The 16,300-nt window shown below is 36.8% G+C and overlaps 1 protein-coding gene across 1 annotated transcript; it reads left to right on the top strand.

Annotated features, from left to right (window-relative positions):
• Nucleotides 1–1,568: 1,568 nt before the first annotated feature.
• Nucleotides 1,569–15,569, top strand: hspa4a (heat shock protein 4a). The gene is made up of 19 exons (XM_026328210.2): nucleotides 1,569–1,870; nucleotides 3,745–3,802; nucleotides 3,949–4,089; nucleotides 4,896–5,018; nucleotides 5,944–6,043; nucleotides 6,444–6,577; nucleotides 7,184–7,428; nucleotides 7,784–7,860; nucleotides 8,183–8,334; nucleotides 8,426–8,532; nucleotides 9,092–9,225; nucleotides 9,650–9,831; nucleotides 10,458–10,541; nucleotides 12,138–12,290; nucleotides 12,526–12,651; nucleotides 12,827–12,934; nucleotides 13,300–13,419; nucleotides 13,538–13,699; nucleotides 14,240–15,569. The coding sequence occupies exons 1-19, from the start codon at nucleotides 1,764–1,766 to the stop codon at nucleotides 14,438–14,440; spliced, it is 2,514 nt and encodes an 837-aa protein (XP_026183995.1). The 5' UTR covers nucleotides 1,569–1,763; the 3' UTR covers nucleotides 14,441–15,569.
• Nucleotides 15,570–16,300: the final 731 nt, after the last annotated feature.

Genomic DNA, 16,300 nt, shown 5'->3' with positions numbered 1-16,300 from the left:
ATTTAATATCTCGCTCCCACCTTGTTTTTATTCTCCTACAGCTCTTCTTATATTCTAATATTCAGTTTATAATATATATCATCGTTAAATACCCATTAATCAATGTCTTCTGAATGTTTTGAATGAATTAAATTGTAATCATAACTAATTAAATTAAGTTTAATTAGCCTTGTGGCTGATTCAGATCCATCAAAATACACTGAGAGTTTTCCCAGGTGGACAAACAGTGGGTGCTTCACAGACAAACACTGACAAATCACCAAAATGCAAACACGTCTACAATGGAAAGCAAAGCTTAAATACTGCCTTACATACTCAGTTTTTGTGAGATAAACATTTTATATATAATTATACACTTTAGTGCATCTTCCAGTTATATGGCAGGTCACAAACAGGGAACAGATTATTCAAACACTGAGAAAATTAACACATTCAGAAAATATTTTTAAATTACATTTAATTTTGATATTTTAATGTCAGCCAATATTTTCTAGCATTTAACAAAAGAGGGCTCTTTAAAAGGAGTCTGAAGCTTATGTTAACTTTTTTTACTTTGTGTTATGATTCCACTAGAAATTACAATGCTCATATTAATAATTTTGACATAATATTATGTTTTTCATCTTTTTGTTCTGGGTTTTATTTCCATGTCTTCAGATACTGTGCAGACAGTAGCTGAGGTTGAGCATTTGGTTATCTGTATCACCGACGCACACTCCCACCATTCAACTGTCATCACACCCACCCATACTTACTTTTATATGTCATCTGCTCTCATTTCAATCAAACAATATTTTAATTCTACCAAGGAACTGTAACTACTAAACAAACATAAAGTAAATCTAAACTGGTAGGACAATATAATAAAAATTGTTATGATAGTATAAAATACATCTTTAAAGGACTCATATTTGTTGACAAAACTGTAGAAATCATAGTTTTTTGTTAAATATTCATATGCTTTGTAAATGCTAAATCAGGGGAACTTAAAGTGTTTCAAAATATATTTGTCATATTTGGTTTATAGGTAAAACAACAATCAAGTAGCCTATGTTAAACAACACAATGAAGATTGGCATAGGTATACAGTAACCAAATACTTCATATACTCTTTGTAACACGCAATATTTTATCTAATATAGAATTCTTGTTTCAATTTTATACATATCTGTATAGGCTATTTATGATTAATTTATTTAATTATATAAAAACACACATACACACACACACACACACACACACACATTGTCAACATGTGTAGCTGTGGTTAGCGTGTAATACGGTTGTAAAATATGACTTCATGCTTCCAACACAGTGCAATGCAGCACAATCTATTTTTATTTTCCCACCTACAGTGGATCGCAGCCATCGTCAAAGTAATCTCAATCTTTAATTTATTTATCCCATGGGCTTCCAGTGTAAACATTAAGCGCTTAAATTATCCCGAAGGTGCTAGGAATCTCCAGATATTTCCTCCCCAAAAAAATCGCGTATTGGAAAACAAGCGTCCACATGGTTATAGAAAGGTCCAGAGATATCTAGAACTAATAAATCTCGCGATGACTCCCGGCGAGAAGTGAGCAAAAGCACCTCGTTGCTGCAGCACAGATCGGACACCGGTAATAGACAGAGCTGTGGATTATGACCAGAAGTAGCACTGTTTAACAGCTCATACTGCTACTTCGTTTGAGCTTTACACCATTACAAAGCTGTATCTTTTATATATTTTCTAGGCCATACTGTAGATAAGACAGACGCTGAAGATGTCAGTGGTGGCATTTGACTTGGGGTTTCAAAGCTGCTATATAGCTGTAGCCCGAGCTGGAGGGATCGAGACAATCGCTAACGAATACAGCGACAGATGCACGCCGTGAGTAACAAAAACCTGCTCTTATTTAATGGACTTTTGATTGAGAGAGAGGAGGAAAGAGGAGAGACTGGTGTTATTCTCTGAAAACTGTCTCGCCGGCATTGGGGCAATGCACGTGAATGCAGCTATACTGACTAGCTGTTGTTAGCTAAGTTGTATCCCCGTGTGGCGCGTTGGTTTAATTCATCTTTCTTTCAATGCGGGTAAATTATTGAAACATTTGTCATTATTTTGATGGCATAAAACAGCTAGCTACTTCGCTAAGATCACAGTTTTTACATTGTTACTGTGCTGTTTGATCACGGGATTAGGTTGCCCGGAGAACACGGGCGGGCGGTGTTTCCCGTCCCCCGTCCTGGTGTTGTAAATTACTGCTTGAGCGATAGCTCCGCCCAACCGGTGTACCCCGTGTGGCAAATTGTGCGTCTTTCCTTATGTTGTCCGCGATGACGACAGCAGCCAGTTGCATCCTGGAATATTCTAGCAAATTTAGTGGTAGCTTAAAGAGTTTAATGATTGTCCTATAGACAATATGGATTGTCCTGTTCGCGTTTATATAAAGCATATTGTCATAAAAGTGTTGGTTTCTTTTTCAGATTTACTTAAGTAGAGTGTACCCAAGTTGTTGAATGAAATGAATGAATGAAAAATAATCTTATTGAATTTCATGAGGTCTTTTTGTTTATAAGATTTGTTTAAGATAACGTTATTATATATTTAAAGAATATTACCTTGGAGAGGTGTGTTTTTTTTTTTTTTAATCTGATTATTTTTGCTTTTCAGAGTCTTGCAGGTTTTTGATTATTATGAATGTGCATAAAGTCATAAACTAAAACTGTATCACAGCAGATAGTTTTTTTATTCTTAAATTTTTAAATAATTTAAGTCCTAAAAAAACTTTTAGGTTTAAATTTAAGTCTTGTGCCTAATAAATTAACATATCTAGACTTTGTGGCTTTTAGGGAGCCTGAACTTGCTGACATTTTTGTGAGTTTATAGCCCAGTCTGTGTAACAGAGCAGCTATTAAGATAATGATTTGATTTACTAGGTTAGTCAGTGGACCTGAAAGATTCCTCACTTGTGCCTTGACAGCAACTGTAACTTTAATGTCTGAGTTTGATAGTGATGATGATAACAAGCATGTTGAGACCACAACCCGCTTGGATACAGGTGGACTGACCACACCACTTCAGATGTGTTTACACAGTATTGTGTAAGCTGTGAGAGCTGAAGCTCAAACAAGCCTGTGTGCAGCTACAAACCTGGTTTCAACAGGGATTTTTTAGAAACATATGAGATGTATTTTTAAAAAATAGAAAAGCTTGTTCTATGAAATCTTATTCTTATACTTATATTTGATCCTATTTAATAATAATAATAATACATTTTATTTCATGGCGCCTTTCAAACTCTCAAGGTCACCTTACAGAGAGAAAAAGGAAGCGTACAGCATGAAATACATAGAGCGCATTAAAACAACAATAAAATCAACAATGCACAAACAGAGGGCCAGAATGTAAAGGCAAAAGTGCGGAGCATCCAGGAAGTGGGCGATGTACAGCAAAAGCAAATTGAAACACAGAAATTTGTAAGCAAATATCTCACAAAAGTCAAAGCCTTGATCATAATAATCATTGTGTTTTACTGCTAGTGTTACTAATGTAGTTTTTAAGATGTTCTGTTTGTTTCATATGGGTTGGGCTCTGTCATGTCAAGTCATGTGTAGGTGTGAGATGACAACATGTAATAACTGGCAAGTAAATCTCTCTAGATTTGGTATGAGCTCACAAATAGAAGGATGATTAAAGTATTAAACTGCTATCCTGAAAGCATGCCAGGTTGTACCTCACAACTTTGTTCTGTTATCTTCCAGGTCATTTGTATCATTTGGACCACGAAATCGATCAATAGGAGCCGCTGCAAAGAGCCAGGTAAAACTCAACTCAGTCACCATGTTAAGAACCTTAGTTACTTGCAGTTAAAAAAAAAAGATAATCCATCAAAGCTAACGGCTAATATTGTTGCTTTGTGTTATTATATGTCCTCTGCTTTTTTCTCCAATGTTCATCATGTCCAGGTGGTGACCAATTATAAGAACACAGTGCAGGGCTTCAAGCGATTCCATGGCAGGGCCTTCTCAGACCCCTATATTCAGACAGCCAAGTCTAACTTGGTGTATGAATTGGCACAGATGCCCTCTGGATCCACTGGCATAAAAGTAAGGATTAAGGATTCTGTATTTTCTTTATTTTAAACTATATAGATATACATAAATAACTAGTGGGAAAAAGACACAGTCATTTATAACAGAATGTCAAGGTAAGAAGTGAGTTAGCATTACTGAATTACTTGGTGTGTGATGATGAACTATGCTAATGCATGCAGGACAGCCATAAGAAAGCACAGAGAGAGAAAGCATAGAAAATACAATGTCCTGTTCCTGACTGTATTGCTTCTTTATTTTTACTTGTTGGCCTGCAAGAAATGCACATATGTATGAATATATATGTGTTACATTTATTCATTTATTTTCTTAGCATTTTGTCATATGGGACATTATTTAGAAATAAAAATGTTCATTATATTATCTCTGAGCTGTCCACTTAGTTGAATACCTAAACATGAAATATGTACTTCTGGTGCTTTTAGATAACTAGTCTGTAACTGAAAACATGCCAGTTCGTCTAAGTGGTGAAATTATAGCATCTGCCTTGCAAAATCCTGCATATTTCTGTGCTCCTGTGGAGATAATGTGAAGGAAATGACAAATCAGAGAATAATACTTCAGCATGTTATTGAACACAAAATCTCTCCTGGCTCTGGAGTTTCACATTTACATAGTTTAATAAATTATTTCTTCATTTTCTTAGTTTTTGTGGGGATCTGCTTTATGAGCTTTCAGCTAGTGAAAATACTGTAACTGAGGCTATGGTGGCCCCTTCTCATTACTGATGAGAGAAATGTCTTCTTCATAGATATGTATAAGTTATTTCAAGAATGTGTCTCAACTCTTGTCAATTCTAGGTGATGTACATGGAGGAGGAGAAGGTGTTCAGCATTGAGCAGGTCACTGGCATGCTGCTGACCAAACTGAAGGAGACTGCTGAAAGTGCACTGAAGAAACCAGTTGTAGACTGTGTCATCTCTGTAAGAATTCCTGCAGACGACAGACAGTTTCACGGCAACAGTTTCAGCGGGGTGTCAGAAAATCCATAAACAGTCTTGAACAGATTTGACAGTACTGTGCATGATTTTTCATGTGAAAATCTGCCTGCTTCTTTTTTCAGGCTTCTTTTTATGGCAAAATCTAATCTAAAATACCTTTAAATGACTAATGAGGTGTTATTTACTTGCTGGATCTCTGCACACATCATATGTAAAAGATGTGACATGGCAGTGAGAAGGCTTCAGGAAACATTTGACTCAATTTACTTACTGTACTTTATGCTGGTGTTGCTATTTAAATTTAATATTGCATTGCATTTCCATCTGACTATTTTGAATGGCACCTCTTAATGTCATCATCTTGCATTTATCGAGCAATCTGTGTAAAAAAAAAACCAAACTGTCCAGTTAATGCTGCCTCCAAGATGTAAAAATGTATCACCAGCTGTTCATGTGACACATCGAGCTCTAAGCACTTTACCAGATGTCTTGTTTGAAAGCTTTATTTCCTCTCTTGCACCTTGTTGGTGAAGAGTGGGAAGTGTGTGTTTCTTGCTGTGCTCCATATATGAATTCACCAGCAGCATCTGTTATGTAATGTCACAGATCTCACACTAAGATGCTGTAGCTTTCACTGGGACTAAATTTGAAGTTTACATCTGCTCTAGAGATGAATAACAACATGTTATTATTACTGTGTCCAGTAGCTAAATTTAGTTACTGGCCCAGAAGATGTTTAGTATTGGCACCCAGAGTATAGCAGTGTAATGTTATCCATGCATCTTGTGACGCAGGTGATTCATGCATCATTAGTGTTCAAAGTGATTATTCATGAGGGGCAGGGTTTAGGATATTTTTGGTAGGTTATCAATGCAATGTATTAACAGTGTATTTGTTATATTTCTAGGTCCCAAGTTATTTCACTGATGCAGAAAGGAGGTCTGTTATGGATGCAGCTCAGATTGCAGGGCTCAACTGTTTACGACTAATGAATGAGACAACTGCAGGTACACAGTAAATTCTCTTAGTCTTCTAGAGTGTTATAACACTGCACTGTGAAATAACATCTAGCCATTATTGCTATTAGTCCATAGGTTACTGCTGAGTAACAGTTTGAGTCATGTGATGGCTATAATTCTAAGTATATCTCACATGGGTGCTGCAACATATTTTATGAACATACTAAAACGTTCTTCATATTTTAGTTGGTAACTTCTCCACCAGATTCAGTGAAACAGATGCACTTCGCAAACATGTTTTATTCATTTGTATTTAGTCTTGTTATTGTTTTGGCAGGTCAGTACTAGAACAGCACAGCACAGTACAGTTGAAAGGCAGTATGGTAACTAGTATGCTGTAGTGCAGTGGTGAGCTCAAACTAACACTGTATGATGCTTGGTGTTGCAGTGACTCTGGCATATGGCATCTACAAGCAGGACCTCCCAGCTCCAGAAGAGAAGCCCAGGATAGTGGTGTTTGTAGACCTGGGACACTCTGGTTACCAGGTGTCAGTTTGTGCCTTCAACAAGGGGAAGCTCAAGGTGAGTAATGAATAATTTATGGCCATTTTGAAAAGCAAATGAGGGAAATATTTTAGGGCAGGTTGTGAGAATACGGTATATTGCAGGTCTTGTCAGTTTTAAATCATTCTTTACTCATCAAGGGAGAATAGAACAGTGCTGCCTAGCAGTGGTTTTAACTACTTGCCCATGGTTGTTTTGCTGAGCTGTAAAGAGGAATGAAATCTATGAGATGAAAATATTCAGTCAGAAGATATAATTGACTTGGATCAAAACCAGAAACAAATTTGTTTAAATTAAGTTTATTACTTTGTGTGTTTGCCTCAGTTATTTTAAAAATGTGCACATCAATAGAAAAACTGTTTAATTGCTTTCAAATTACTTGAAGAATGAATAAAACATTTCAAGTAACTTGAAGAGCTCGTGAAGGCTGTTGAAATGAAATGTCCATTTAATAATTGATACCTATAAACATTGGCATTAAAAACATTATATATGGCCTGGGGTATACACATTCCAGACATGTAGGTATGCAGTGAAATAATATAGTATTGGATGTATTTATTAAGTAGTATAATAAATTGCCATCACATACCACGTTTACCATTTCTCTCTTTTCCCCATCAGATCCTGGCTACAGCGTTTGATTCAGAGCTTGGTGGGAAGGACTTTGACGACATCCTGGTTAACCACTTCTGTGAGCAGTTTGGAAAGAAGTACAAGCTGGATGTCAAGTCCAAGCCCCGGGCGCTGGTGCGACTCTACCAAGAGTGTGAGAAGCTCAAGAAGCTCATGAGTGCCAATTCCTCTGATCTTCCTCTCAACATTGAGTGCTTCATGAATGACATTGATGTTTCCAGTACTCTGAACAGGTGAGTTACAAAGTTACTTGAATAATTAAAAGGACAAAGCCTCCTATGCAACAGAGGTTCTTCAAATGGATGGCCGGAGCAAAAACAATAATAGGTTGTTTATGTTATTGTTGCTTTAGCTTTATAGGTGGAAAAAAAAAAGCTATTTGGCTTCTCTGTATATCTTGATGAGGTGGAGTTTTGTTTTCAATGTTAAGCACAAATTAAAAATTGTATTGATATACTATCAGAAATGATGTAGAAATATTCAGCATCCATCTCTCTGCTTCAGTCTCTGCACATATGGTTTTTTTCCAGTGTGTAATGTGTATATGAGTCTGCATCTATTAATAATCTATGACTGTGTGTTCCCTAGAGGTCACTTTGAGGAGATGTGTGCTGAGCTGCTGGCCAAAGTAGAGGGTCCCTTGCGCAGTGTCATGGAACAAGCCAGTGAGTACATATGATTTTATTAACAGCTGTACTGTCCCTAAAAACACGTGCACACTCACGTACACAAGGTTTATGCATGTGCTTTGCTGAGATGGCTCTTCCCACTGTGCTATGGCAGCACGTCTGCCTTTCTGTGTTTCAATCATTCTGCTTTCTTTCCAGCTCTGCTTGACTCTTGCTTCTTAATTTTAAACTGCAGTGTTAAAATTAAAGGGCTACTAAATGTTATTGTGTGTAGTCTTCTCCATTGAGAATCCTGTGTGCCGAGCAATGCAATAAACACTGTTATATGTCGTCCCCCTTTTCTGCTTTTTGTGTCTAGAGCTGAAAAAAGAAGATATCTATGCAGTGGAGATTGTCGGTGGTGCCTCCAGAATGCCTGCCATCAAAGAACGAATCAGCAGATTCTTCGGCAAAGAGCTAAGCACCACCCTGAACGCAGATGAGGCCGTGGCCAGAGGCTGCGCTCTGCAGGTACAGCTTACCTGTCATAAAATAAGAAAGTAACTTCAAGACAAAACGTTGAGCTTTTGTAACTTATATCAGGTTTTTCTCTCCTTCTCAGTGTGCTATCTTGTCACCAGCTTTCAAAGTCAGAGAGTTCTCCATTACAGATGTTGTCCCTTACTCCATCTCCCTAAAATGGAATTCAGCTGCAGAGGACGGAGTAAGGTATGATCTTTGTCACCTGAGAACCCCTAATAAGGAATCGCAGTGTTTTACTTCATGTTTAGATCTCACAGTGAGATTAGGGAACATGATTTGTTTCCCTCACACCTGTTAATTGGACAGTCTAGGTAGCAGGTGTGTTTGGGCTTTTATCCTATATTACCTTTGGTAATAGTGCAATGTTGTGAATGTGATTACCATATTAGTTCATATATGCTCTCCTCTCTGTTACTGTAATTCACACTGATTGCCTGACAACTGAAGCTGGTAGATTTGGAAGGATTTAAGCTTAATTTCAACAACTCTCATCATTTAATAACTTCCTCCTCTTACTGTTACAGATCCATTTAGCTGGATCTGTACATGCACACAAATTAATTTTCTAAAGTTTCTGCATTGACATTTTCTGCTGTTTGCACAACCTGAGGGCCACCCTAACCCCATGTAAACCACTAAGATTTTTTTCACATAAATATTAAAGTCTGATTTCATTTCAGTTGTAAAATTCTGCATCTATTTCATAGATGGTCTCACAGACCACCTCCTGCTCTATTTTTTTCAGTGATTGTGAAGTTTTCCCAAAGAACCATGCAGCTCCCTTCTCCAAAGTTCTGACCTTTTATCGGAAAGAGCCCTTCACCCTTGAAGCTTACTACAACAACCCCAAGGAGCTGCCCTACCCCAGCACCACTATAGGTACTGCAAGTTCAACCTTAAGAAGAATTCATTACTTGTAACAGAGAAGCTGACAAACTAGTATTGGCACTAAATATGGAATAAGCCCTTTTTTTATTTGGTAATAAAACATCCTCATATTAAGACACCATGGAAACATATTGGCTGAAAATCTTGTATTTATTAATTTAAGTCCAAAGTGTATGTGTTATAAATGACTTAGACAGTTAATGTGTAACTTTGAAGTATGCTCCCATTTTGTATATCCCCCAGTTTTGACTACATGTTAATTGTGACTACAAAATAATTTCATTTTCTGAATCAACTTAGCTTCCTGAATAGATTTACTGTTTTACTCTAAAATATTAGCCGTCTACATTTAGCTTCATTTATACAATCCTACATATTGTTGTTTTAACCTTGGGCCCTGTTCTTCATCCTGCAGGCCAGTTCCTGATCCAGAATGTAGTTCCTCAGGCATCTGGGGAAAGTGCAAAGGTCAAGGTGAAAGTTCGGGTCAACATTCACGGGGTGTTTAGTGTATCGAGCGCGTCGCTAGTAGAGGTCATCAAAACACCTGAGGGTGAGGAGCCGATGGAGACAGACCAGACAGTGAAGGAAGAGGAGGTGTGTACACTGTGTAATGCATTGTGTGTGTGTGTGTCTGTGTGTGTATGAGGAAAAAGACAAGAGTGGTACTCCTATTTGCTTTGTTTCACCTCAGAGATCCCTTTCACAGTTTGCCCCACCTTAGTTTTTCATATTCACTATGGCATTCGTTACCTTCTGCATTTGGCCTTTTTCCTCAAAATAAATAAGTGTTATTCTGATTTTATAAACTCACAAAGTCTAAGCTAAAATGTAAAACAACATACATATAAAGGGCTGGACATAATATCAGAAACACCTCATCAATCAATGCTATCAAACATAATGAATCTGCAACAAATAGTATCAATGAGAGGTTTTAAAAAACTAAATTAAGACTGAGTGCAAGATGTTTTTGTTCATTTATGGTGTAATAAAAGGCTACAGAGGTCTCTTCTGAATGTAAGGAGGAGAAAATTGGATATGGAAAACCCATTATATCACAACTTGTTTCACACACACACACACATTTGGTGTTTCTCATTGACATTTGATTTTGACTCATGTTCAATTTTCTGATAGCAGAGTTTGGGTAAAGAATTGCCACAAAGTGGCACATGTAATATCATCAATGTATGTCCTTTTCTTTTGTTACTGTGTGTCAGAGTAAAATGCAAGTGGACCAGGAGGATCAGAAACTTGAGGCTGATGGCACCGGAGACAAGAAATCAGAGACTGAAGAGATGGAGGTAACCTTGTGCTGGGTGATAAGGCAGATTTTACTCCATATTTTATGATACTCTACACATTAGAACACTGCTTTCTACAAATTGCTAAGCAAGTGGCAACCCAAAAATCCAGTCAACAGTGAAACAAAGTTCAGTTACTTTCTTGGTAAACAAATGCAGACTGCAGAGTTAAGGAGTGCAGTGAGAAAATAGCAGTAAAAAATTTAGAGATAATCAAAAAATAAGCCAAATTAGCAATGCTGCTGTGGATAACATTGCGTATATGTGCCGAGTGTCATTATGTCCAACGTTTTTGAGAAAACCTGAGGATAATGTACGATGGCCAACGAGGGCAAATGCACCTCAATGGCCAAAACACATGCAAGAGAGAAACGCTGCAATGGAAGTGCACCAGGCCTGTAGGGGGCCTCTGAGCTGTGGGATGCTATGAACAAAGTTGAGTTGATCAAAAGTGTCATACAACGTTGGGAGACATGAGGGGGAGAAGGGTTGGTGCTACTCCCTGAAATGAGTTTTTGCAGGGTGGGATGTCTGAAAGTTTGTTTTCCGTTGAGAGTTGACCTTCATCTTTTACAATATCTAATCATCTATAATACTGGAAAACATGACAACCAAGTGTTTCAAAAGAATAAACAGAAAACGTACCTTTATTATGTTGCCTCTGTAAAAGTTAGCCAAACTTGGCCCTTGTCGGCTGCCGTAGTAATGTTCCAGAAAAGTGCTCTGCCAGTGAACGATGCAATAAAATTGTTAATTAAAATGTTATGTAACTGTATAAATAGAATGGAAAACATTTTAACAGTACAAACAGTCCTTAAACGTTCACTTTTTAGTTTGTAAACAACAAATTAACAAATTTAACTATAGCATAAAGTTTTTACAATAATAATTATAAAACCAAGAAGTGCTTGATCTATATTAACATCACACGACATATGATATCATTAGAAATTGTGATTATTATTGTGATAAATATTGCTTTGGCATAATATGGAAATTATATTTTTCGGCCATATTGCCCAGCACTAAGGTAACCGCGCCTTAAGTGTACTGACTTTTATACTAACATAATATTTAGCTCTGGGTGATTAGCATTTAATGAAGGATGTTGTGCATTATCTCAGTCACTCACATATATACACACACACTATAAAGAATTTACTGCATGTTAACATTTAGGTGATTTGGCATTTCAGTATTACTCTAGTTTTATTAAACAATATGTTTTTGTGAGTTTAAGGGGAATTTCAAACTAAAAATTTAATGTGTTAACAGAAAAATTCCTAATAAAGTCAGTGAATAGCAGTGATTTTATAGTGAATGTGTCATCGTAGCTTAGTAAAAATGATTATAGAAATTACTTGCCTTAAGTTAAAGGTGGAGCTTGACCAATTCCTTTAAGCAGTTGAAAATTACTTAAACTGACTGAAGTTACACAAAGCTTTTATGTTGAAATGAAAATAAGATTAAGAATGACTTCCATTTAAAATGAACCTCAGATTCAGCATGTGCTTTCTGTATGTCATAGTTGGGTGTTTCAGCATAAAAGAGTAGTATTTGCACAGACTAAGATAATTTTCCTCACTTCTTTTTCAGACAACAGAGGATGCTAGGCAGGAGAAAAAGAATGACCAGCCCCCTCAGGCCAAGAAGCCCAAAGTGAAAACTAAGACAGTGGAGCTGCCCATAGAGAACAGCTTGCACTGGCAGCTGTCCAGTGAAGTACTAAATATGTTTGTGGAGAATGAGGTAATGCTCTAATAATCACCAGGCACATCTAGATTGCTCACATAGTATTTCACAAAGCAATTTGCTAGTGAGACTGACTGGTTCTTGTTATATTTACTTTTTATTTAAAACAAACTGTTACGCTACAATTCATATATAAAAAAAATAACATAATAGCTTGTAGTTGTACATGACTACTCAGTTTCCTTGTAGCACTGGCTACTGGTGACTGATAAACAACTTGTGACTCTTACAGGGCAAGATGATCATGCAGGACAAGCTTGAAAAAGAGAGGAATGATGCAAAAAATAATGTAGAAGAGTATGTGTACGACATGAGAGATAAACTGCACGGCGTCCTGGAGAAATTTGTTAATGAAGCTGTGAGTACAGATCGGAGTCCACTAGGTGGCAACACAGCAAATGTTAACAGACACAAATGTTCTCATTAGAACTGAGCAATGTTATGTTTAATTTCCACAAGATTTAAGCCTTAAATGCAGATACATTACATGTGTAAAATGTGATTTTAATCTAAGCTCTTTATACAACATGAAGGACCGTGATGCATTCTCATTAAAACTGGAAGATACTGAGAACTGGCTGTATGAAGATGGAGAGGATCAACAGAAACAAGTTTACATTGACAAACTGGCAGAACTGAAGGTAATCAGAAATGTATGCTTTGTGTGGCTGGACACTTTTTACTTGGTAAAATTGTAATTTTGCCATTTAAAAGGGCACTTAGTTACTTTACAATGAACAGTAAACAGTTCATTGTCCAGATTTAGGATGGGATAACAAGGACTTAATTATTTGTAAGGCTTTTTGCAGGCTTCCTGGCACTTGACATGACAGTCGTGTCTAAAATGTTCATTATGTTTTTATTTCCAAGCAGCAAAAAAACTGGTATTTAATATTTCAAATCACAGAACTGACTTTACATCAGTAACTAACAACTGATTCAAATTGGAGTCATTTTTTTCTTTAGTTTTTGTTTTGTTGGATGAATAAATCTTTTGTTACTACAGAAAATTGGTCAGCCTATCTATGAGAGATACATAGAATCTGAGGAGAGGCCAAAAGCATTTGAAGACCTTGGCAGACAGCTCCAGATGTACATGAAGATCATTGAAGCTTACAAGTCAAAGGTAACATGGCACACAGAGCAAATGTGTTAAATTATTAAAGCAGCTGCACAGTTAGATTTAGATTGGGACGCACACAAAACAAAACAGCATCTTAAGTTAACTGTGCTTCTCCCAATAGGCTGAGCAGTATGCACACCTGGATGAGTTGGAGGTGACTCGGGTCGACAAGCATGTAAACGATACCATGGTCTGGATGAACAGCAAGATGAACCAGCAAAACAGTCAAAACCTCACGATGGAACCAGTGGTTAAAGTTGAGGAGATCAAGGCCAAGACTAAGGTAGCGAGAGCGCTAGGCTAACATAAGCACTCCATGCCAAAGATGTTAAATGTTTTCTTCGGTTTAAGCCAGCCTACAAACTCCACTGTAGTCTGGAAAAGCTTTTATTGGATTACGAGGTGATTCCACTAGGTGTAGACCAAGATTACTTCTCCAGCAAGAGCCATGCAAGTCCTGTGCACTCCGTCACAGCAAGCAAATGAAGTAGTGAACGACTTAGGCTATGTATTTCTTTAATGAATTGAATTTCTTTATTGAATTTTGATACCAGTTGACACCACAGGGCAAATGGTAAAATAACTGCACGCCCTGCACAAATTGCAGGGCTCTTTTATAGTCCATCCACATGTGGATAAAAGGTAGTTGGCGGTGTCTAGCCTCAAAAGAATCTACAGTTATTGGGGATGTGTTGTGTTGATACTGCCAGACACACAAACAACATTAGTGATTTAATTCTGCATTTAAGACTTTGGGAGGCTTGAGACAGTTAATTTTTCCTGTATTTAAAGTTTGAATTAAGGCTTTATTTTCCGTTTTCAGGAGCTTTATTCTGCCTGCAACCCTGTGGTGACCAAACCCAAGCCCAAGGTGGAGCCTCCTAAGGAGGAGAAGACAGAGAATGGTCCTGTCAATGGGCAGGAGGCAACGGAGAACCAGCCATGCAACCCAGACACGACCACATCCACAGGCACAGAACAGGAAACAGTGGAGAAAAAGCTCCCTCAAATGGACATTGACTAACTGCAGCTGCTGCCCCTGAGTTTTACTTCCATCTGTCCTGCTATTCGCTCACGACTGCGTCGTTCTTCTGAGATTGTTTTTGATAATACAGTAGCCTCTCTATTGAAGACACAGCAGCATCTCTGATCAATACTATTCATCAAGCTGCTTACTTGGCAGGTCATTTCTCATTTTCTTTAAATTCAAAAATGTTGCATAATATTAATATTGAATGGACTACTTTATGACATAATAGTTGTGAGCCTTGGATGGAAACTGCTTTCTCCGTGTTGCTTTCATGGCGATTATGTTAAAGATTTTTATTAAGCCGCTCCTGAGCACATTTATGATTAGAAAGTCAGATTTGAAGAATTGTGAACAAAGTGGTTCTGCCTAAGGAAAAACACAAACACAAGATTCATGACAATGTAAAATATTGCAGTATGTCTAAATTAGATCGATACATTGGCACTTGTAAATGAACATTGATTGTTTCAAGCTGTACATGACAAATAGTGCATTTTTTTTCACTACAAGTATTGTAAGTGCTGGGTTATGATGTGTTTAGTTTAAAAAGAAGGAAGGAGTTTTGTTGACTTGTACTGTATGTTTAAACCTAGATACTGCAGGCTAATGTGTTGCAGATCTTCATTGTTTGGCTTTTTTCATTCAAAAGCAATGGTCCGTTGGTTGTTCTATAGTAGCCTTGTACTGTTTTTTTTTCTTTTTCTACTTAACAGTGTGAACGTTGGTCCAACAAATCACCTTCTGGGTGCTGTTGTTACCACATCACCACGAAAGCAAAAAATAAATCTTGACCAAAAAAGAAAGTGATGTGAGAAAAGTAGTGGTCCTTAATTCTTATTGGTGTAAATAGTGATGATCAACTGCCATTAGTTTTCAGACATTTCCTTATACTTTTTGTCTACAACACGCTGTCTGATAAACTGTTTTGTGGACATTTGCTTAAGTGCCTTTTCGTCTATGTGTTGAAAAAGGACCTCTGATTTCCACCCTCATGTGGTAGTTATAAAATACTATTTTTTTTATACAGCAGGTCCTTGCTCTTTCCTATCCATGTCATTTAAAATTTGGCACACTTATGCCATGTTATAACTACTGAATAAATAGGCGAATAATCAGCAACTGGTTATGGTGATTCTGCAATGATTTTAATTATTTACAAATTGTTCAAATCATTTTTCTAGTAATAAAATTGAAAAACATGCTGGTTCCAGTTTCACAAATTTGAATACTTGTATGTCTTTGTCAGAAGAATAAGAAAAGCAGTTTAAATATGTCAGTCTCTAAGATGGTAAGACATGTTTCTACAATTTACTGATAAAAAATTGCACACTAAGTGACAACAAAAATAGTTAATTGCTGCCTTACAATACCCAAATGTAAAAATACTGTGATGCAAGAACAAGTCCTTTATTGGATGGGGCTAATTTGAAATACAAGACAAAGTGAAATGGTATTTTCCAGCTTCTGATTGACTAAACACATCTGATCCAGGTCATCAGGTTCACCCACTCCAGCTTTACTTGTTGCTGGGCAGTTGAATCTATAAAATGCATTGTGTGTTATTTGTTAATCATATATTTTGCATCTAATGTACAGATCTGAAAAATAACTGTTATAGTTGTGAAATAAATGTAGTGAAATTACAATATCTTTTTCTGAAATGTAGTGGTGTTAAAGTATAAATTAGTACTTCAAAATTCACCTAGGGATAAATGTTATTTCTTTTGCTAATCTTGATTAATACCACCGGAATAACATGTAGGACTTTTCTGGTTTATAAAATGAGTATAAGTTAAATATAAGTTGTTTGTATTTATATAAATAATAAATTATGAAAGTCAAATAACGTAGGAT

Source organism: Mastacembelus armatus, chromosome 14, assembly GCF_900324485.2.
Source record: "Mastacembelus armatus chromosome 14, fMasArm1.2, whole genome shotgun sequence".
NCBI classification, from domain to species: domain Eukaryota; kingdom Metazoa; phylum Chordata; class Actinopteri; order Synbranchiformes; family Mastacembelidae; genus Mastacembelus; species Mastacembelus armatus.
Note: the sequence above shows the minus strand (reverse complement) of the source record. Positions and strands in the feature narration are given on the sequence as shown.